Below are 22,001 nucleotides of genomic sequence, written 5' to 3' on the forward strand. Positions count from 1 at the left end.
TTATTGATAATTTTCTAGTAAGGTAACATTTTCTTTTATTTGACAGGACACAGTCACAGAAAGAAAATGCTGCAATGTGCTGTGTAAATGTTTGGGGCAAATGGGTGTTCGTGGTCCTCCGGGTGCTGCAGGTTCAAAGGTGAGCATTGATTTTCTCTTGTATTACTTCTTTTGAATGTCCTTTATATTATATTGTTTTTTTTATCATGCAATGTTTATTAAAGTTTTGAGTCAGTACAAAGTGCATACAATTATAATAGAGGATGCAAACAGTGCAATAAAAAGAAAAAATATATATACCCATAGTGCTTCATATCAAATACACTCCTACAACTAAGCATCTTAAATATACAACATCTCTAAATCAATATTTAGAGTAAATACATTGATCCACACTTTATAAACATATTCAATATAAAAAGACAAAATGTAAATGAAAAGGACCCCTAACTTTGGTCCCACTATCAGACATAGACTATCCCATCCATTAACTAGGCTATTGCGGCTGGATGAAAGACTGGGTTCCAAGAACAACATTAAAGGACAACTGTAGTGAGTGGTATATGGAGGCTGCCATATTTATTTCCTTTTAAGCAATACCAATTGCAGGGCTATCCTGCTGATCCTCTGCCTCTAATACTTTTAGCCATAGACCCCGAACAAGCATGCAGCAGATCAGGCGTTTCTGACAATATTGTCAGGTCTGACAAAATTAGCTGCATGCTTGTTTCTCGTGTGATTCAGACACTACATATAGACACATAGATCAGCAGGGCTGCCAGGCAACTGGTATTGTTAAAAGAAAAGGACATAAATATGGCAGCCTCCACATACTGTCTTATATTACTTTTTACTTCAAAAGATGTGCTAGGTCTTATTTTCGGGCTAGGTCTTATATTTTGTGGAGGTAGTGAGATCCCTCTTGTGCATAGCCAGATACCCCTCGTTTATGGCCACATCCCTCTTGTGTATTGCCAGACCTCCCTTTGTGTATAGCCAGATCCCACCCACCCTTGTTTATGGCCAGATAACCCTAATGTATAACCATAGCCAGATCCCCCTTGTGCATAGCCAGTATCTCCCCCGCCCCCCGATTCCCCCACCGCCACTTAACCTCCTGCTGGCTCCATCCTCCAGAAAGTTGGATCCCCGTTCTGAATCTCCACTGCCCTCCGACATAATTCAAACCACAGATCAGTGGTTTGAAAAACTGCTTATTCCCCCACCGCCGCTTTAGCTCCTGCTGGCCCCGTCCTCTAGACGTAGGGCCCCCGCTGGCATAATTCAAATTGCAGATCAGTTGTAAACTGTGGTGATGGCAGCTAGTTTCACTGTAACAGCACCTCCGTATACAGGAAGTGACATCTCTGCCTTCTACAGTGACATTCTATCTGCCTTCACCGTAGTTAAGCACTGATCTGCGGTCTAAATTATTCCGGAAGGCAGTGGAGAACGGGGATCCAACTTTCTGGAGGAGGGGTCGGCAGAAGGTAAAGTGGTAGTGGAGGAAGGGGGGGCAGACATACTGGATATGACTTCCACAGCCACTAGGGCTTATTTTAGGAGTAGGGCTTAAATATTCGAGCATGCTCGAAATATATGCTAGGTCTTACTTTAAGGGGATATCCTACTTTCAGGAAAACACGGTACCTTGCTACAGTTGTCCTATATGCCATATATTTAGATTTTTGCATGACGTGAGATAAGGTCATATATTGATGCAAATGGACATAAATCTTAGGGAAATCATTGGTCTTGTCCAGCCAGTTCTGAGGGAGATTATCGTACATACTACTTGACATGTTCCTATTGTGTATATTGCTTTCTACTTGTTAATTACATCTAGCCAAGGATAGTACATGCGCAAAGGAGATTTTTTTTCAGATGATTTCCAAGTTGTAGTAATTAAATATAACATTCTTTATATTATCATTATATATTAATAGTGTCAGGTTGTTATAATTACATGTGATCTTCATATTAAGTAAATATTCCAAAACATTCATTAAATTAAAATACGAATAAAATTGACAAATGTCATGGTTGCATAGATCCTCCATGTCTCTAGTTTTCTTCTGATCTTCAATAGAGTTGATCAGTTAACTGGCAGCTGGCTAACTAACCAGAAGGTAAATCTACCGACTAGTTCAATCTAATTATCTCTTTAGATTAGTGAAGAATATTCATGCGAAGAGCATTTTTTGCTTATTATCATTCGATTAAACACCTGTAGGCAGAGAAAAGCAGTTCTTGAATAAATTACTGCAATGGAATATTTTGACTTGGGCGCAGGATACAGCCGGTATATGGCTGATCCTGCTGCTGCACAAGTCCCGGCCGTGTTAAATACTATTCCCCCTCCAGGTCGCTATGTATGGTGGGGAATCAAATAATTTGGCTTCCAGCTATTGCTTGAAGCCAAATTATTGTGTTTTAAAAGCTCCATCTTCTGACAGCGCCGAAGTTACTCCCTGTGCGCCCAAGTCTTCTGCGCTGGATTCACTGTGTTCGGAGAAAAGTATCAAATAAAATATCTGCTAACATGACGAGTTCAATTGAAATTCCTAGACTTGTGTAGGCACTCAGTTGCAGAGTTTGTTTCATCTCTCTATTAGCTCTTTGTTTAGCCAATGTAAAAAAAAAAGAAAAAAGTCACCTATAAAGTACCTGGCCAGAAGGACATTGGTCACTTCCTGCACCACAGAATATATACTACAGTGCTATAGACTACAGTCTTTTCAGAGAGCTTCTGTCTTTCCAACCTCTTCCAGTCTGAACAGCAGGACAGGGCCACCATCAGAAATTTTGGGGCCCCTCACACATCAGGCCTGCCCCCCTTCCCCCTTCCCAGGCCCACCCACTGGCTGCTGTGCCTGCCCATTAGCCACCCCAACTCTGTGCCTGCCAGTAAGTGCTTTCATAGGATTAAGGATACCTTAGTGGAAAATAAAATGAAAACGGCAATAGCAGGCATGTGTATGAGGCTCTCCTCATGCCCACCACTCCCCCCTTTTCCTCTGTCCCCCTCCGTTAGTCAGCAGTGACTCCCTGAACTTACTTTCAGGTTGGGGTGGTCGAGGCTTCCTGCGCAGGTGCTGCTTGGCGAGGCATATCCTTGCATGCATTCATGCAGCTGGGAGGGAGCGCTCTGCGCAGGCGCACTACGTAGTTGTGATGTCACAACTATGTAATGCGCCTGTGCAGAGCACTGCTGGACATCTATATAGCAAACTACAGGCACGGGGAGTGATGGGGAAATACTGTATCCGAGTCAGCCATCCCGACCTTGGAGGAGGTCGGGCCTGGAACAGAGTGTATAGCGGCCATTCAGAGGCAGCCACAGCCTAAATTAAAGCACAGACCACCTCCCAGCAGCATCATGGACATTAAAAGGTATTTATTTTTTATTACATTCTCGCCTCTTATGTCTTTTTTAATGCCAGCATGTTGGAGGGGAAGGGCCCGGGCCCCTCCAGGGGCCCTGGGCCCCTCACTCTAGTGTCAGTTGTCCCCCCTGATGGCTGCCCTGCAGCAGGATAATGCAATTCAAACAGCATCATCAATCACACTCACAGAGCCTAAAACCAAATCTCTGGAAGCAGCCTGTTGTTTCTAGTTAACTGATCAAAATTTATAAAAAATATTTTTTAGCTGCAAAAGCTAAAGAAAGATTGAGACACAAGATATGTTTTAAAGTTAAACTGCAGATGCACTTAGCAAAACGTTTATGTTATTTGTCATCTCTGACGCAAGAGAGATATCCATAAGTGTCATAAGACAGTTCTTTGCTTTAACATTAAAATACTGTATGAGTAATCACACAGCTTACATGATCTCAAGGCCGGTGTTTAAGTTATTTGACTTTTAAAACATTGAATTTCTTGTGTCTGAGATTTCCTATTCCGCAGAATTGGCAGCTTTTGTTCTTTATGGAAAGTCTTATTCCCAAACTGCACATTTGTGTTGTAAGTTGCAGGCTGATGTGCTGAAACCTGCTAACTCAGTGCAGATGGCTGTTTTCTGTGTAATGTCATGCTCGTACATTAATAGAGATATTGTAAATGTATCTTGTAATTTTGTATGACTGTTGAATCTGCCTACATTTCTTGTACAGTACAATGTAACCTCATGAATTAAAAAAAGATGTGGCTTAAAAAATACAGTAAGTACATAGGCCTCAATTCACTAAAATTATCTCCTGTCTTTAATAACTCTTCTAGAGTTGTTACCATGGTGATAAGGCATGTAGTATTCAGGAAACATTTTACCTCAGGCAAGCCTAAAGTTAACTCTTCTGTCTTTAAATTAACTCTCCAATCCTTAAAATAACTCCAGAGTTAAAGACAGGCTGTTAATTAGCTGCATGTGAAAATAACTACAGAGGAGGTAAATTAACTACAGAGGAGGTAAATTAACTACAGGAGAGGTAACTTAAGGAATGAAGAGGTAAGATAACTCTCTCACGTGTGGAGGTAAGTTTTCTCTTGCCTTATTATCTCTAGCATGATCTTAGTGAATTGAGGTCATAGAAAGAACATTTGGGACTACAACATTGCATGCTTTTGTCGGCATGCTAAATCGCATTACAACTGACAATCAGTGTTAAAAGGAACCTAAACTGAGGATATGTATTTTTCCTTTTAAAATAATACCAGTTGCCTGACTATCCTGCTGATCCTGTTCCTAATACTTTTAGGCAGAGCCCCTCAACAAGCATGCAGATCAGGAGCTCTGACTGAAGTCAGACTGGATTAGCTGCATGCTTGTTTCAGTTGTGTGATTAAACCACTAATACAGCCAAAGAGATTAGCAGGACTGCCAAGCAGCTGGTATTGTTTAAAAGGAAACATCCATATCCCTCTCAGTTAAGGTTCCCTTTAATTAATTGGATGGCTCACAGCTGAATGCAATTTTGCATGCAGTTAAAAAAAACATTTTGTACCGTAATATCACACATCGTGTACATTTTCCCCAATAAATGGGCTACAGTGGAATAATATTTTCCAAGACATAAAAGAGCATTTGGAAAATATTGAAAATTCCCCCAGCATGAATATTTTCACTCATCCAGCAGGTAGTTATTTCCCACAACTTCCAACTAATTGAATGACAGCTAGTGGCTTTCACTTGCTAGCACAGTTTCAACTTGCTGTGTCAGTGACAGTTACATAGTCACATAGTTACATAGTTATTTTGGTTGAAAAAAGACATACGTCCATCGAGTTCAACCAGAGAACAAAGTACAACACCAGCCTGCTCCCTCACATATCCCTGTTGATCCAGAGGAAGGCGAAAAAACCCTTACAAGGCATGGTCCAATTAGCCCCAAAAGGGAAAAACATTCCTTCCCGACTCCAGATGGCAATCTAAGCCCCCTTTAAATGCAGGTATAGACAGTTCGCATGTTAAAATAACTTTTCACTCATCCTGTAAGAGCGTGCAGCGGCCAGAACAAACAGGATTTGGTAATGCATATATATATATATATATATATATATATATATATATATATATATATATATATATATATATATACAGTTTAAATAGAGAGAGTTAGTATGTATTGTGGTACTCACTTAGTGCCCCTGTAGAGAGAGGTGTATGGAGGTGGCCATATTCGAGCTGACTTGCAGATCTTTCTGATTTCAGTAGGGTCCAAACCGAAACAGGCATGTGGTTAATGAAGTCAGCAGAGCACTTGATATGCAAACTCATTCCAGGGTCACTGACGTAAAGCTTTAGAGGCACAGGGCCAGAAGAAAAGCCAGGTGAAATGCATTGTTCAGAAGGAAATACCTATGCGTAATATGTCCAGCGCTGCGTTACATTTTGGTGCTTTATAAATAAAATAAATAAAATAAATGGTAGCCTCCCCATCCCTCTTATGATAGGGGTTGTTTAAAGTTAAAGTCAATTTTTGGCGTTTGTTACTCGCCACGTAATGCTTATGGACAGGGGCGTAGCAATAGGGGGTGCAGCGGTAGCGACCGCATCAGGGCCCTTGGGCCAGAGGGGCCCCGAAGGGCCCTCCCTCAACTACAGTATTAGCTCTCTATTGGTCCTGTGCTCATAATAATCACTTCTATAGATACTTTGAATAGTGGTAATCATTAACAAACTTTTTTCCCATCCCTTCCTTGCACCTCTGACTCTGTAGTTGCCATTGGCAGGTTTTGGTGCACCGTATCAATTGCTATCTATAGAGTTCTTGGGGGGCCCCATTGTAAAACTTGCATCGGGGCCCACAGCTCCTTAGCTACGCCACTGCTTATGGATGCAAATGTTGTGCGTGCTTCAGTAACATTTTGTTGATTATCTCTAGGGAAGTCCTGGGGAGAAAGGATCACAAGGACATCCTGGAGAAGAAGGAGGAATGGTAAGAAAATGAGCAGCATTTTAATTGTTCTGCTAGCTTAGTAAAAGAACAACGATACTGCCTAACCAACAGAAACTGGAATGATTTTGTTTGTTCAGGGAAACTTTGTGAAATAGAAACTGTGATTTTATCCAACTTCTTTCTCCAAGTATGGAAGAAAAGCAAGCTGCAGCATATTATGATTGACAATTGTTTGGGAAAATGTTAAACCATATTTTGGATTGGGACTTATTCCCAATTTCCTAATATTGTAGAGGAAGGGAAGAGTTACTGCCATAAACAACACTTACTTAATGTTAAATGCTTCCGGATTTATTTAAAGCATAAATACACCTTCAAAGCAAGTTATACCATGCAGGCTGTCCCTGGAATTACAGTCTGTCCTTCATGTTAATAATCAAATTTGCACACTTACATTTGTTTTCAAATGTGTGTGTCTGGGTACCAGTTTACATTCTCCCTCATATCCTCATAATGCTCTGCCAGCATTTCATGTGTGCTTCGCCTGGAGGAGGAGACAAATTCAGCAGGCAGAAGGCCCCAATGGCCCACTGGCAAAATGGGCACTGTATAGTTCACAATATTAATTACGGCTATAGCAGTGCCCAGGGTATAATTTTGGCGTCTGAGGCACTGCGTGAAACTGAGACTTCCTGGCAACTAATAGCGCTGTCAGGCGGTGCAGATATTGGTGGAAGGACATTTTAGCAGTGCAGATATCTGAGGTGGGAATCAGGGAGAGGTTAGAGTTAGGAGTAGATAGAGGTTGGGTTAGTGTGAGAACAGGATTAAGTAGCATAGGTAGCATATCAGTAAAATTACCAATATTCTACTATCAGTATTAGCCAGTGCACAATAGTAGAACATTGGTCATATTACCAATATTCTAATAGCGGCTTTACCCTATGCCCAAATTACTGTGGTGCCCTTTTCTGAATACACAAAGTATCCACCTTGTTATAACTTCCGGATCAGGTGACTCCCACTCCCAGGACTGCATACATTCCCATAAAGTTTCTATAGTAGATACATGAAGTTACTCTAGTGCAGGCTTTCTCAACCAGGGTTCCCTGGAACCCCTGGGTTCCTTGACTACTCTGCAGGGGTTCCTTGGCATTTCCCCCCATCGTGGGGGAAGTATAATAGAGCACATTATAATAGGTGGTACTGTAACAAGAAGCACTAAATTGGGGGCTCAGGAGACAGTATAATGAGTGGCAGTGTAATGGGGGTAGTGAAATAAACAGCCACACATACTTTTAAAGACCATGCCTCCTGCAAAATAAATGCAGGGGTTCCTCGGGATCAAAAATTGTTTGCAGGGGTTCCTCCAAGGTAGAAAGGTTGAGAAATGCTGCTCTAGTGCAATGATTGCTAACCTTGGCACTCCAGCTGTGGTGGAACTACAAGTCCTATGAGGCATTGCAATACTCTGACAGCTCTAAGCATAACTCGGGGAGGCACAGGCATGAAGGGATTTGTAGTTTTATCACAGCTGGAGTGCCAAAGATAGCCATCACTGCTCTAGATGATATATTACATTATGCTCCTCTTCACTGCTGTGTTTCTACACTTCTCAGCAACTACAACCTTTTTCAGCTAATTACCTCCTGCCTCACACAAGGCAGAACATCACAGTCACACAGGTATAGTTCATTTTAACTCTTAGGGCCTGAGCCCACTACCGCAGTTGTGTGCAGTTGTACGCAGTTGTACGCAGTTGTGTCCGCTTTTCAGCATCTATAACATTGATGTGTTGCTGAAAAGCTGACACAACAGCGCACAACTGCATTAGTGGGCTAAGGCCCTAACATAAGATTCATTGTATTTGAATTTCTCACTCTATAATTAGCTATTCAGAAAACAATAAGAAAAGTAACTCTGCTTAATTTATTGCTCTGCTGATGTCACAATTTTGTAAGGCCCCTTGATTCATCTAGTATGTAACCAAGCCTGGGATTTGTATGTAAACTGTTAAAGTGGCCAAAGTCAATACAGTTTTTTCTTTATATTTCTTTTCAGTTCGAGAATTTCAATACATTTTTTGGATTGATTGTAACATTTGAAAAATCTGACCAATGTACCACGCAAATGTGTAAAATGTTTCCCCAAGTATGGAAAAATTATTGAAAACTGAAAACATTGTTTGGGTCTATACATCAAGAAATTGACACTCTATACTGGAATACTGGAGATATTATCCTACAACATTTAACCTTCTGAAAAATTATACGAAATGTTTGCAACTCCATCGATTTAAAAACAAATGATGGGAAATTCAATTAAATTTCTTGCCCAATTAAATAAAAAAGCTTTAGTTTTTCTGTGCAGCCAATTGTTTCTATTGAATTGCCCTGAAATAAAAAAAAAATGTTTTTATTGTATCATGCATGGCCATCTTTATTCTTATTCTTTACAGACAAAATTGTTTAACAAAATAATGTACACCGTACAGATCGTTAATGATATGCAAATCATTTTTCAGCCTGGAACTGAACCAGTCAAATAATGTAGCTAATGCCTAGTACACACCATATCATTTTCTGTTAGATTGTTTTGGGCCTAGTTGACCAGCTTTCAGGCGGGTACAGCTGCTGAAGGGATTAGAGCAGAACTACAGTGTGGGACTAGTAAACTAAAGGGGGTAGAAAAAGCCCTTGGTAAGTTAAATTGGGCAAATTTGTTTTACTTACATTACCCTTTAATATGCGTACCAAATTTACAAATTTACATTCATACCAAATTTGTTGTCAATGTTTTGTATCGAGGCTTTGCAACCAAATGAGAAATTTGGAACATAGACTTTCGTGCAAATTCACCAAGTGATGAAAATGTTGCAATAAAAATGTAATTCTGCTGGCTTGGGCAAATTTGCTCATCCTTAATGTGGACATTACAGAGAAAGTAGTGAGAAAAAGCCAAATGACTATTGTTAGGAAGTGAAATTAATTAGATATTTTGATAAGCTCATTATGGTTCTTCCTAAGATAAGTGGTGATGGCAGCTCAGTGGCCATCATCCTTCCCTTCTCCTAAGAGAGAAACAGAATATTTGGCTAAGCCAAACATTCAGGGAAAGTTGGTTGGCAGAAGGACCACAATGCAGTTGAGGCTTTGACAAGCACACATGATCTCCCACTCAGTGACAAAACTACAAACCAGAAATCACCCACATGCTTTTAAGGCGCCTACTAACAATTCAATTGCACTGAACAATTGACCTTCTGATTCAATAATTGCGATAGAAGGAAAGGATCGTAAGTCATCAATTGCACCCATGAATTGACTTAACCACTTGAGGACCCTAGGCTTAAACCCCCTAGTGACTTAGGCATTTTTTACAAAATAGGCCACTGCAGCTTTAAGGCCTCACTGCAGGGTTGTACAACTCAGCACACAAGTGATACACCCCCTCCTTTTCTGCACATATAGAATCATCCTGAAAAACAGAATGATAATCTGATCAGCCTGTTCAGAATTTGACCCTTAGTTTGACTGTTGCTGTAAGTCAAATTGATCATTTGATCATTTCGGAGAAAGATCAACAATATCAGATGAAAAATAAATTTCAAATAAATCTTCTTTTTCGTTTAGGGTGAGAGGGGATCGCGTGGAGTGAATGGAACACGGGGTGACGATGGTTGCCGAGGATCCAGAGGACCAAAGGTAAGACTCTGTTGTTATAGTTATGCATTATATAAAGAAATTCTGCAGGATATGTGATGCAGCAAAACATGATGAACTCTTATACAATCAACAAGTCAAATTACTAGAAATAGTGTGCAAGTAAGAGTTTGTAAAGCCTAAAGATTAACAAAAGTTCATGTTTTGTTTTTTTGGGGGAATCATAGGTAAATAAATAGGAGAGGCTGTAGATTTATTTTATTCTATCTTTTGTTTTTAGTTTTTGTTTTTTTGTAAAATAAGAATCTCGCTGTTTAAATATTCTTTTAAACATGTTAAAAATATGTGCTTTCAGCCAGGACATCCTTCTGATATCAGAGTTACCACAAATCAGTTCAGCTGTATCTATATATAGGGAGAGAATATATATATATATATATATATATATAGAGAGAGAGAGAGAGAGAGAGAGAGAGAGAGAGAGAGAGAGAGAGAGAGAGAGAGAGAGAGAGAGAGAGAGAGAGAGAGAGAGAGAGAGAGAGAGTACAGACCAAAAGTTTGGACGCACCTTCTCATTCAAAGAGTTTTCTTTATTTTCATGAATATGAACATTGTAGATTCACACTGAAGGCATCCAAACTATGAATTAACACATAAGTATAGTACATAACCAAAAAGTGTGAAACAACTGAAAATATGTTATATTCTAGGTTCTTCAAAATAGCCACCTTTTGCTTTGATTACTGCTTTGCACACTCTTGGCATTCTCTTGATGAGCTTCAAGAGGTAGTCACCTGAAATGGTTTTCACTTCACAGGTGTGCCCTGTCAGGTTTAATAAGTGAGATTTCTTGCCTTATAAATGGGGTTGGGACCATCAGTTGCGTGTGGAGAAGTCAGGTGGATACACAGCTGATAGTCCTACTGAATAGACTGTTAGAATTTGTATTATGGCAAGAAAAAAGCAGCTAAGTAAACAAAACGAGTGGCCATCATTACTTTAAGAAATGAAGGTCAGTCAGTCTGAAAAATTGGGAAAACTTTGAAAGTGTCCCCAAGTGCAGTCTCAAAAACCATCAAGTGCTACAAAGAAACTGGCTCAAATGCGGACCGCCCCAAGAAAGGAAGACCAAGAGTCACCTCTGCTGTGGAGGATAAGTTCATCCGAGTCACCAGCCTCAGAAATTGCAGGTTAACAGCAGCTCAGATTAGAGACCAGGTCAATGCCACACAGAGTTCTAGCAGCAGACACATCTCTAGAACAACTGTTAAGAGGAGACTGTGTGAATCAGGCCTTCATGGTAGAATATCTGCTAGGAAACCACTGCTAAGGACATGCAACAAGCAGAAGAGACTTGTTTGGGCTAAAGAACGCAAGGAATGGACATTAGACCAGTGGAAATCTGTGCTTTGGTCTAATGAGTCCAAATTTGAGATTTTTGGTTCCAACCACCGTGTCTTTGTGCGATGCAGAAAAGGTGAACGGATGGTCTCTACATGCCTGGTTCCCACCATGAAGCATGGAGGAGGAGTGATGGTATGGGGGTGCTTTGCTGGTGAGACTGTTTAGGATTTATTCAAAATTGAAGGCATACTGAACCAGCATGGCTACCACGGCATGCTATTCCAACAGGACAATGACCCCAAACACATCTCCAGGCTGTGTAAGGGCTATTTGACCAGGAAGGAGAGTGATGGGGTGCTGCGCCAGATGACCTGGCCTCCACTGTCACCAGACCTCATGGAAACCTCACTTAATCCACTCATAAAAAAATAAGAGATAAGAATGGAGGGAGTGATTGGCTGCATTATCACATAGTTTAGAAAAAGTGGAATGGAAGTTGAATCCACTAAACCCTAATTACAGCCAAAACATTTTTTGTATTATTTGTGTAGGGAGGGTGGGATTAAGCTATGTACTTACTTCATTTGCTTGTTGATAACTCAGAGTATAATGAGAAAACCATTATACCAGATCACCACACAAACATGCAGGTCAGCTCAAATCAATGGGCCAGTTCCCAATGGAGAAAAATGTTCAGTAAGTGGTTAGGAGTGGCACACCTTTACAAGGACAAGGACTAGGGTACCTAACCTGGGTGTCAAGCAACACCGATCTAATACAAAAAAGTACAAAGTAGGTTAGCACACCATAATTTTCTTAAAGCTGAAGTGGTTTAATTCTTCAAAGCATGTGTCAGCACAGAGTGATTGACAATTGTTTAGGGGCCATGGCCGGTCCCCTTTATCAGAATAAGTGCGGACCAACAAGCCAAGTACTTGTTATGTTAGTCCAAACTTATTATGATTAAGGGGACCTGCCGTGTCCCCAAAACAACTGTCAATAACTCTGTGCTGACACATGCTTTAAAGAAGTAGGGTAAGTGAGGCATGTTTGTCATGGAGCATGTGTTGTCATGCAATGGGGATAGGTAATGGGCAAATAGAATTATAGAATTTGGACTTTAAAAGAGTGACAAATAAAAAAATTGCAAGGGTAAGGAGGGGGGGCGGAGGGGGGGGATCCAAAATGTACGGGTATAGGGACAAGATTATATCCTTAATTATTCTTCTAGTTGAATTTAAGTGACATTCTGACTTAAGTGTGGTAACAACAAGTATCTCTGAATAGCAGTTATTGTTTATTGTGCTAATAAATGGGTATTGTGATTTATTTCAGGGTTCAAGAGGCTTTCGAGGAGATGTGGTGAGTTGTAATTGTTTGTGTGTGTAAACTGCGTACCTGGATGCATGCGTGCGAATGTCCGCACATGTTGTCCTTTGTTAATAGTTTATTTGTAGAGATTAAAAACTTACTGTATAAACTTTTAGAAATGTTTAACCTATAATGCTTCTTTCTCAGGGAGATGATGGTGAACATGGTATTGACGGAGTACCAGGAGAGCAGGTAATTTCATTTAAAACATGAACACCAAATGGCATTCATATGGAACACACAGTAAAACTACATTTAATGTAAGAAATTATATCTAGGTCTAACAGCCCCTACATCTCTGTAGGCTAGTGACGTTTATGTACAGCACACGCCCCCTACATCTGAGGGATTTACTCCCGATCCCTTTGGGTCATAGTCATTGTGGAAGTGTATGCATCTTAAAGTGGACCCAAATTAAAAATACAAGAATTCAGAAATGAAATCTATTTTCTAAATTATAATAATAAATAGCAGCCTTTTTTCAGCTGCATGATGACAAATATAAAATATTTTACATTTATTGGAGGAACCCCTCCTTTCCTTTCATATTGCCAGGACAGAATACGGAAAACTGGTGGAGTAGATGGTGTCCAGCAAAGGAGGAATTGCCAATGGCTGCCCCCAGTATAACCCTAGTTATGAAAAGAGAAGGGTGAAAAGCATGCACTGAAATGCTCATAGGCTTGAAGGAGAGTTTATTTATCTTTGTATGTGTCAGAGTGGTGCAACTAAATATTTTGTATTAAAAAAAATGTTTGGTTTGGGTCCGCTTTAAGACAATACACTTTTGCTCCAGCAGCGCACAAAGCAGAAGCAATAATGACTAAAGGCCATCACTCACTTAGCTGAATATGAATAGTCAAAACATTACATTGATGATTTGCTCAGTCTCAGAGCAGTTAGGTCTTGGATAGGTTTGCATTTTGCTCATGACATGTACTACATTTTGACTTAGGGAAAGTATATATTTGCCTCCTGTGATGCATTCTTTTTTTTGTAAACTCAACCTACCATTAAAGGATACCAGAGGTGACATGTGACATGATGAGATAGACATGTGTATGTAGAGTGCCTAGCACACAAATAACTATGCTGTGTTCCTTTTTTTCTTTCTCTGCCTGAAAGAGTCAAACATCAGGTATGTAAGTGACTTTTCTTGTCTGATTCAGACTACAGTGTGACAATCACTGATAAGAAATTACAACTGTAAAAGACTTTCCTAGCAGAAAATACCTTCTTAAAAGCAGGAAAGAGATAAAATGAATGTGTCATTGAGCAAACACAATAACACAGTAAAAACTGAAAAAGTAGGTTTCAATATAAAATAAAACTTTGGAATGTCTTATAAAGTCATTTTTAGGTGAAGGAGGATAAATACAATTGTTTATTTTATTACTTTATTTTCACCTCAGGTGTCCTTTAAACTTCGTTTCAAATCCTTCGCTGATTGTATTGAACTCAATGGGTCTCCAATAGACTGTACCTAGACACTTTTCAAAATTTAAATACAACACCTACTGAAACACACATCACACACATTTTATATTTAAATGCAAATTTAAATCACACTTAAAGGGACTCAGAGCTAAAAAATTTAAAAGATTTTATACATACCTGGGGCTTCCTCCAGCCCCATCCGCTCCAATCACTCCTATGCCGGCGTCCTCCGCTGCCCACAGCTTCGGGAACTGGGTCCCGTCACTGATGTCAGTCACGGCCAGCTACGCATGAGACGTGCACCCTCTACCTATCTCTCCTGCGGCTGCTGGAGAGATACGTAAACAGTGCACTTCTCTTGCGTTAGACTTGCTCCAACTGACAGAAGTGACAGGACCCGGTTCCCGAAGCTGTGGACAGTGGTGTGGGAGCGATTGGAGCGGATGGGGCTGGAGGAAGCCCCAGGTGTGTATAAAATCTTTTTACTTTTTCAGCTCTAGCAAACTTTAAAATGTAGCGCAGGGCTAAATCGAAAAATGCTGGGCTCTGACCACCAGGTGGTGCCCCAGCTACTGGTTGTTTAGACTACAATTGAAGGCAGAAAAAAATATTCTAATAAAAAGAGTCATTCTCATATACTTAGTCTACATTTGTGTTATTTATATTACCTTTGTTCCCCCTTACTGGTTTGATTATTATCATTAATTAGTATTAATATTAATTAGTATTTATATAGTGCCGATTATCTTCCGCAGCGCTGCAGAGTATATAGTATTGTCACTTAGCTGCCCCTCTGAGGGGCTCACAATCAAATTCCTACCTTAGTCATGTGTCAAATTGTAGGGGAAAGCCAATTAATTTATCTGCATGTTTTGGGGATGTGGAAAGGAACCAGAGTGCCCAATGGAAACCCACACAGACATGGGAAGAACATGGGCCTCAATTCACTAAGCTTAACTCCTGTCTTTAATAACTCTTCAGAGCTGTTTTACAGTTATCACAATTATATCACCATGGTGATAACTGTAAAACAGCTCAGAAGAGTTATTAAAGACAGGAGTTAAGCTTAGTGAATTCTGTGCAGATAGTGCACTGTTGTTAGCTATTAACAAAATGGCTGAACTTATAGATAAGTTATTTGAAATTCCAGTAAAGTAAACACATGTAAAATAAGAAACCCATCATACTGTCCCATCCACTATATTTTTTATGAAGAAGTTGTAAATACAATTGGTAAAGACTATTATGGTTTCATTCAGCTTCAGCTTGCAAATGCTATAGTAGTATGAGATTATGTATAAAAAGTGGTGTGTAGCAGATGTATATGGAAACTGATTGCTAAACAGTCTATTTATGTGCTTATTTTAGGGTGAAAGTGGCCAGCATGGATTGCCAGGCGATACAGGAAGCCCGGGGCCAGAGGTAGGCCAGTGTGAATCTCTTTCTAATACATTTCTAACAATGCTGTTTCCTCACATGCTTAAACTTCAGGTTATGCGACTGATTTTAGGACTCTATCATCATTTATTTGTTTTCAAAGCTGAAGCCTGGAAAGCAATCCAAATAAATATTCAAATAGTTAAGTTGCCCACTTCAACAATTTAATCACTGAAATGTATAAGTACCTTAACATGATAGTGTACTTACAAGACAAGACAAATAACATTTATATTGCGCTTTCCTCCAGGCGGACTCAAAGCGCCAGAGCTTCAGCCACTAGGATGCGCTCTATAGGCAGTAGCAGTGTTAGGGAGAACTGCCCAAGGTCTCCTACTGAAGATGCAGGCTTACTGAACAGGCGGAGATGAGATTCGAACCCAACCAAGTGTGCATAAAATGTGCATAAAAGTGTGCAATATTGGAAACTATCCACTAGGTGGCCATACACTGGTTGATTTGCCATCAGATCGACTAACAGATAGATCCCTCACTGATCGAATCTGATCAGAGAGGGATCGTATGGCTGCCTTTACTGCAAACAGATTGTGAATCGATTTCAGCATGAAACCGATCTCACAATCTGTGGTGGTGTTGCTGCCGCCGCCGCCCCCCCCCCCCCCCCCACACACACATACATTACCTACTCCAGCCTGCTTGAGTCCTTTCGGTCCGGGGAAGTTTAAACAGTAGAGGGCGCTCTACTGTTTAAACTTCCTGCCGGGACAGGAAGTGAAGCCAGCTGGTCCAGAACTTGGAACCCAGCAGAGAAGAAGACAACGGTGACAGCGGGGACTCGCGCCGGCCGGAGCAGGTAATATATTGCTGCTGTATTGCGTCGGTCGTCGGACATTCGAACACGGCTATCGACGCACTCCCGACCTGCTGGCGATCCAGCAAAATATACCACTCGGATGGATCGACGGGAACGATTGATTTCCAACGGAAATTAATCGTTCTGTCAGCATTTGCGCAACAATTTCACAGTGATTGAATCTGCTGTATATCGGCGGGAAAATCATTAGGTGTATGGGCCCCTTTACCAGCACAAACTATAGACTATAGCTTGTTTATTATTAGCAATAAGCACAATGGAACATTTCACACTGTATATGCTAGAGATGAAATGCCTTTACCAAAAAAGCTGAAAATAGATGATGCAAATACATGGCAGTACGGGTCATGGCTTCATTTTAAGTTATTTAAAGAAAAACCGTGACAAAGAATTGAACTTCATTCCAGTCAGTAGCTGATACCCCCTTTTACATGAGAAATCTATTCCTTTTCACAAATGGATCACCAGGGTGTTCTGTATGATTGATATTGTGGTGAAACTACTCCCACAGGAAACTGTGAGGACCATGGTCCTGGAAGTTTCCTGTCTGTGAACCTTGTTGCATTGTGGGAAATAGCTGTTTACAGCTGTTTCCAATTGCCAAAAAAGCAAGCAGCAGCTACTTCCACTGACATCACCTGCCTGCAGTAAAAATGTCACCATGTGATAAATGTCAGAATGTAAATCAGGGAGAGGAAAGCTTTTACAATGGGCAAACACTGACTAAATCATTTATACATAATTATTGTAAAAATGAAGCACTTTTTTAAATTACATTTTTACTGGAGTTCCCCTTTAAGTACCATTAGTAATAACCACCTTTTTATTATGTGTTATGTATTTAAACATTCAGTTGTCATTTTGGTCACATGATCCTCAATTCCTGCACAGAAAGATTCTGCTGTAGAGGCAGATACCCACAGAGGGCAGGGATGTTTGAGCATGGATGAATGGCTGTGCTAAAGCTGGTGAGCTCGCCTCTAATACTGGTGCCCAGATGAGGAGAAATGAATATGAAGGAAAAAAAAACAAGTACTAAATCATTTTATTATATTAAAATGGTTGCAGTTCTACCATAAGAAATATCACTTATGAAAGGCTATCCTGCCTTCTACTTCAAACTTCGCTAAAAACTAGTGGTGATTGAACTTTAATTGCTGCCCTTATGCTACAATGCTACTAACGTTTGAGGTGACAAACCTCTAAGATCTGTATATTTGCAGGCAATAAGGGCCAAATACTGTGGGTTTAACTAGTTGTCCCACTAGTATTTAATACCAACACAAATAAGGCTGCATTTCAATACACAACCAGTTTATAATATTCTAAATAATGGATAATGGTATCACATGTATATGCAAAAAAATAAACACTTTATTAAACAGTCGTGATATTGTTAAAAAAAAAATTTTTTTTAAAGCAAAGAGCAAGTTGCGAAGCTCCTTACACACATCGCTGGCCAGCTCACCGCATGTAAATGCATCAACCATACACACCTCATACAACCTAGCTAATGTATAACTGCTATTATTGATGCTGGTGGTACCTAATAAATAAGCCAATCTAGCAGTTTAGTTGAGAATAGGGGTCCATAGTGCAGTGCTCTACTATACAATAGGTCAGCAGCAGGCTGTGGAATGTTCTCATGAATTATATAGTAATAATAGCAGTTATCCGTTAGGCTTGTAGCCTTATAGCTGTTAGTGTTAGAGCTTGTAGCTGAGTTAGTCTTGTTAGCGCAGAACTAGAAATCAAGCTGCATATCTCCATGCAAACATGCTCAAAACAGTCCAGTAGTAAAGTCCCAAACAGCGCTGCAATAATAGTACATATGCATCTCCCCAGTATGTCTTGTTGTATAGTCACCACATCTCAGCAGGTGTAGCTGGAGGTATTGATCGGCAAGCCGCTGTGTAGATCGTCCTCGCCAAGCGGTGGTATACGGGTCCCCGCAGTCACAGTCCTCCTCGCTTGGTATTTCCGGTGTTCCCACGTAATAACCTACACGTCAAATCAGCCTACATTCACTATCAAACGTATAACAGGAGGGTTAGGGTTAGGGTTGGGGGAGGGGAGAGCACCGGCGTTCGCTAGATAGGCTGCCAGTTTCTCCAGCGTGGTGTGCGTTGGTGCTGGGCCTGGCCAGGCGTGACGTAGCTCCGCCCACCTACGCATTTCACACCCCTTTGGGCGTTTCCTCGGGGGGCGTTTACTTCATCGGCGGCTTGTCTGTCAATACCTCCAGCTACACCTGCTGAGTGGTGACTATACTACAAGACATAGTGGTGAGATGCATATGTATGTTATTGCAGCGCTGTTTGGGACTTTACTGCTGGACTGTTTTGAGCATGTTTGCGTGGAAATATGCAGCTTGATTTCTAGTTCTGCGCTAACAAGACTAATTCAGCTTCAAGCTCTAACACTAACAGCTATAGACAGCAAGCCTAACAGATAACTATTATTACTATATAGTTCATGAGAACATTCCACAGCCTGCTGCTGACCTATTGTATAGTAGAGCACTGCGCTATGGACCCCTATCCTCAACTAAACTGCTAGATTGGCTTATTTATTAGGTACCACCAGCATTAATAATAGCAGCTATACATTAGCTAGGTTGTATGTGGTGTGCATGGTTGATGCTTTATGCTACAATGGCCTGCTTGTTGTCTAAGACCCGAACTGAGTTCTTCAACACCGTACACATTTTACATGTTCTCTTGCATTAATTATGGCTCTGTGTTGTAGCTGCATGGCAATGTGTTCCAGTGAAAACATTGAGTGGACTCTCCTAAGTATGGCCTTACCAGTATAACCACGCACCACCATATAGCTACGTACCCTCAATTTGCCCCACCACAAAGTACTGCCTCATTCAGTATAGATTCCTCTAAAGTACTGCCTCTCCAGCCCCAGATTCAGGGTTGGATTTACCATAAGGCACTGTAGGCACGTGTCTACAGGCGTCTGATGATAGAGAGGCATCTCACTCTGCTCCTTGAGTGCCTCCCTCCCTTCTTCCCTATGCAGAGTCCTGAGGGGAGTGTAAATGAGAGGTTACTCACCCAGGTCTTGGCATTCCACTGACCAAATAGTGCAAGCCAAGGCAATAGTAAGTGTACACCAATAATAATTCCACTGACCAGATCTCCCCTCAGTTGGGGGCAACTTAATACAGAGGATACCTCAGGCTACCTAATACTAAGGGGCACCTGTAGCTACCTATGACAGGTAAGGGAAGTAAGGGAGAAGTGACAGCTGGGCCAGCCAGGACACTCGCTGTGCAGATCAGCGGGGTTTGTAGGTTCATAGAGGGCGAAGTCCAGAGTGCCAGGACATCTGTACCTATAGGCTCCTGTAAGGTGAATCCGAGCCTGCCCAGATTAGCCACAATCCCAAGCAGTTCCAACTTCCCGGTTTCTGACAACCCTTCTACTGTCACGGCTCAAAGTAAAGCCCCTTCAAAGGCTCAAAGTAAAGCCCCTTCAAATACTGCCACCCTCCTCCATGCTACAGTATCACCAATTTGACAGTGGTTTAGTGGTAATGATTATTACTCTACTTGCTTTACAGCTGTTTATCTTAATTCTTCCCAGTATAAACAGCTGGAAGCTGATTGCCCTCGAATAATCTCGTGAGCTAATATATTACATCCTTGTTTACTGAACCACAGTTTATTCATGCATCTAGGAGTGCTTTAATAGTTTGTTTCTTCTTCAAATGTTTTAGGGCAAAAAAGGACCTCGTGGAGAACCAGGAGAAAGAGGTGAAGCTGGGCTAAGAGGAGATCCTGTAAGTATGAGAAATCCTTCAATTTAAACATGCTTGTTTGACTAGCAGTTTTGTAATTCTAAAATATAGTTAAATGCCATGTCATTAGTAGACATTTATTGACTGTGTTGCACAGTATAGAATTCTAAACAAGAATAGACTGCTTTAGACCTGACTCATACACACTGTACATACATTGACAGAAAGGCGTTGATAGAAAGGCATCTTACAAGATAGTATTTCTATGGCACCGAATTCTGGACCCAGTGGCCAGTAAGAGAGTGAGAAAAGAAAGCATGAATCATAGTTTAATTTGGACTAGTTAAATGACTGTTTTGCAAGATAAATATTGTAGATACATGTTAGAAGGCCCTCAGCAGGTATTATTTACATCGGAATACATCAAAGTCCCATAGGGACACTGAATAGTATATGTGAAGCCTGAGAAGACCTGACTTGTATTTTGTGTATCAAACCTTTTTGTACCTGCAGCTGTGTATTATTTCTAGAGCTATAACCATATATACACAGTGGCAGATTTTAAGAACGTTTCACATTTGATCTTGAAAACTACCCACTAATAGCAGGGGTTTGATTGTCTTCTGAGCTCATCCTCTTCCTTTTTACCCCAGTAATGTAATTTCAGGAATATTTTATAACCATTGTTTTACAACGTATGTGACCAGACAGTTTCCTTGCGTGGAATAATTACACTCATGCCATTTCCAACTTTTCATGCCATTTCTCCTTTGTTGGCACATTTTTTCGAAACATCAAAAACATTCAAGCATACTTTTTGAAATATTTTGTGAGCTCCCTCTAATTGCTCAGTAGGTACAGTGTATATATATATATATATATATATATATATATATATATATATATATATATATATATATATATATATATATATATATATATATATATATATATATATATATATATATATATATATATATATCTATATATATATATATATATATGTATATATATATATATATATATATATGTGTGTGTATATATATATATATATATATATGTGTGTGTATATATATATATATATATATATATATATATATATATATATACACATATATATGTATATACATATATATGTATGTGTGTATATATATATATATATATATATACATACAATGGCACCTGATCTACACACTCTACACACCAGGTGCCACTGTGTATACTTGATAAGTATTGCCCCCAGAACAATAAATGAAACCAGAACAGATCATACACCAACATGCTTTGTAGTTAGAACTTTGACTTGGACTATGTAAGTTTTCAGTTGTTGACATTATTTATGATCTTCCAGCGTGATATATAATATTACTGTGATTTTGCATTTATATAAAAATATTATTATACAATGCTGACTACTTCCACAGCATTTCACAAAATTATCAAATAATTCATGCCACTAATTGTGGAGCTAACAATGTGATCCCTACCATATTTATATTCTACTGTCCTTATCATAGTCTAAGGTCAAGTATTAATATATTTTTATAGAACCTGTTTTGCGAATAAACTACATACTACCGTAGCAGGTATCGGCATCTGTTGTAATGTTTTGCAAAAACATTTTGGTGATATTTCATAACCTTTAATAAAACATTTTGAAACAGAAAAAAAACAAATAAATACATAACTATAGGAGTCCATTGCTATAATGCAATTATTAAGCATAGAATATATTGTTACCATCCAGTGTTACTACAACTTCTCTATAAACTGTGTCCACCTGAAAAAAACTGTGAAAATGTTACATTTTATCTATGTAGCTGTACTG

At 39.9% G+C, this 22,001-nt stretch overlaps 1 protein-coding gene across 1 annotated transcript in view; it reads left to right on the forward strand.

Moving 5' to 3' along the window:
* The window catches only part of LOC137518421 (collagen alpha-4(VI) chain-like), a 267,080-nt gene that overhangs the window by 166,258 nt on the left and 78,821 nt on the right, over positions 1-22,001 (forward strand). Inside the window, exons 14-20 of the mRNA XM_068236258.1 lie at positions 47-139; positions 6,323-6,376; positions 9,970-10,041; positions 12,679-12,705; positions 12,862-12,906; positions 15,520-15,573; positions 20,153-20,215. Coding sequence (XP_068092359.1) covers positions 47-139; positions 6,323-6,376; positions 9,970-10,041; positions 12,679-12,705; positions 12,862-12,906; positions 15,520-15,573; positions 20,153-20,215 — 408 coding nt within the window. The remainder of the gene's footprint in view (positions 1-46; positions 140-6,322; positions 6,377-9,969; positions 10,042-12,678; positions 12,706-12,861; positions 12,907-15,519; positions 15,574-20,152; positions 20,216-22,001) is intronic.

Source organism: Hyperolius riggenbachi, chromosome 5 (assembly GCF_040937935.1).
Source record: "Hyperolius riggenbachi isolate aHypRig1 chromosome 5, aHypRig1.pri, whole genome shotgun sequence".
In the NCBI taxonomy this organism is placed as follows: Eukaryota; Metazoa; Chordata; class Amphibia; order Anura; family Hyperoliidae; genus Hyperolius; species Hyperolius riggenbachi.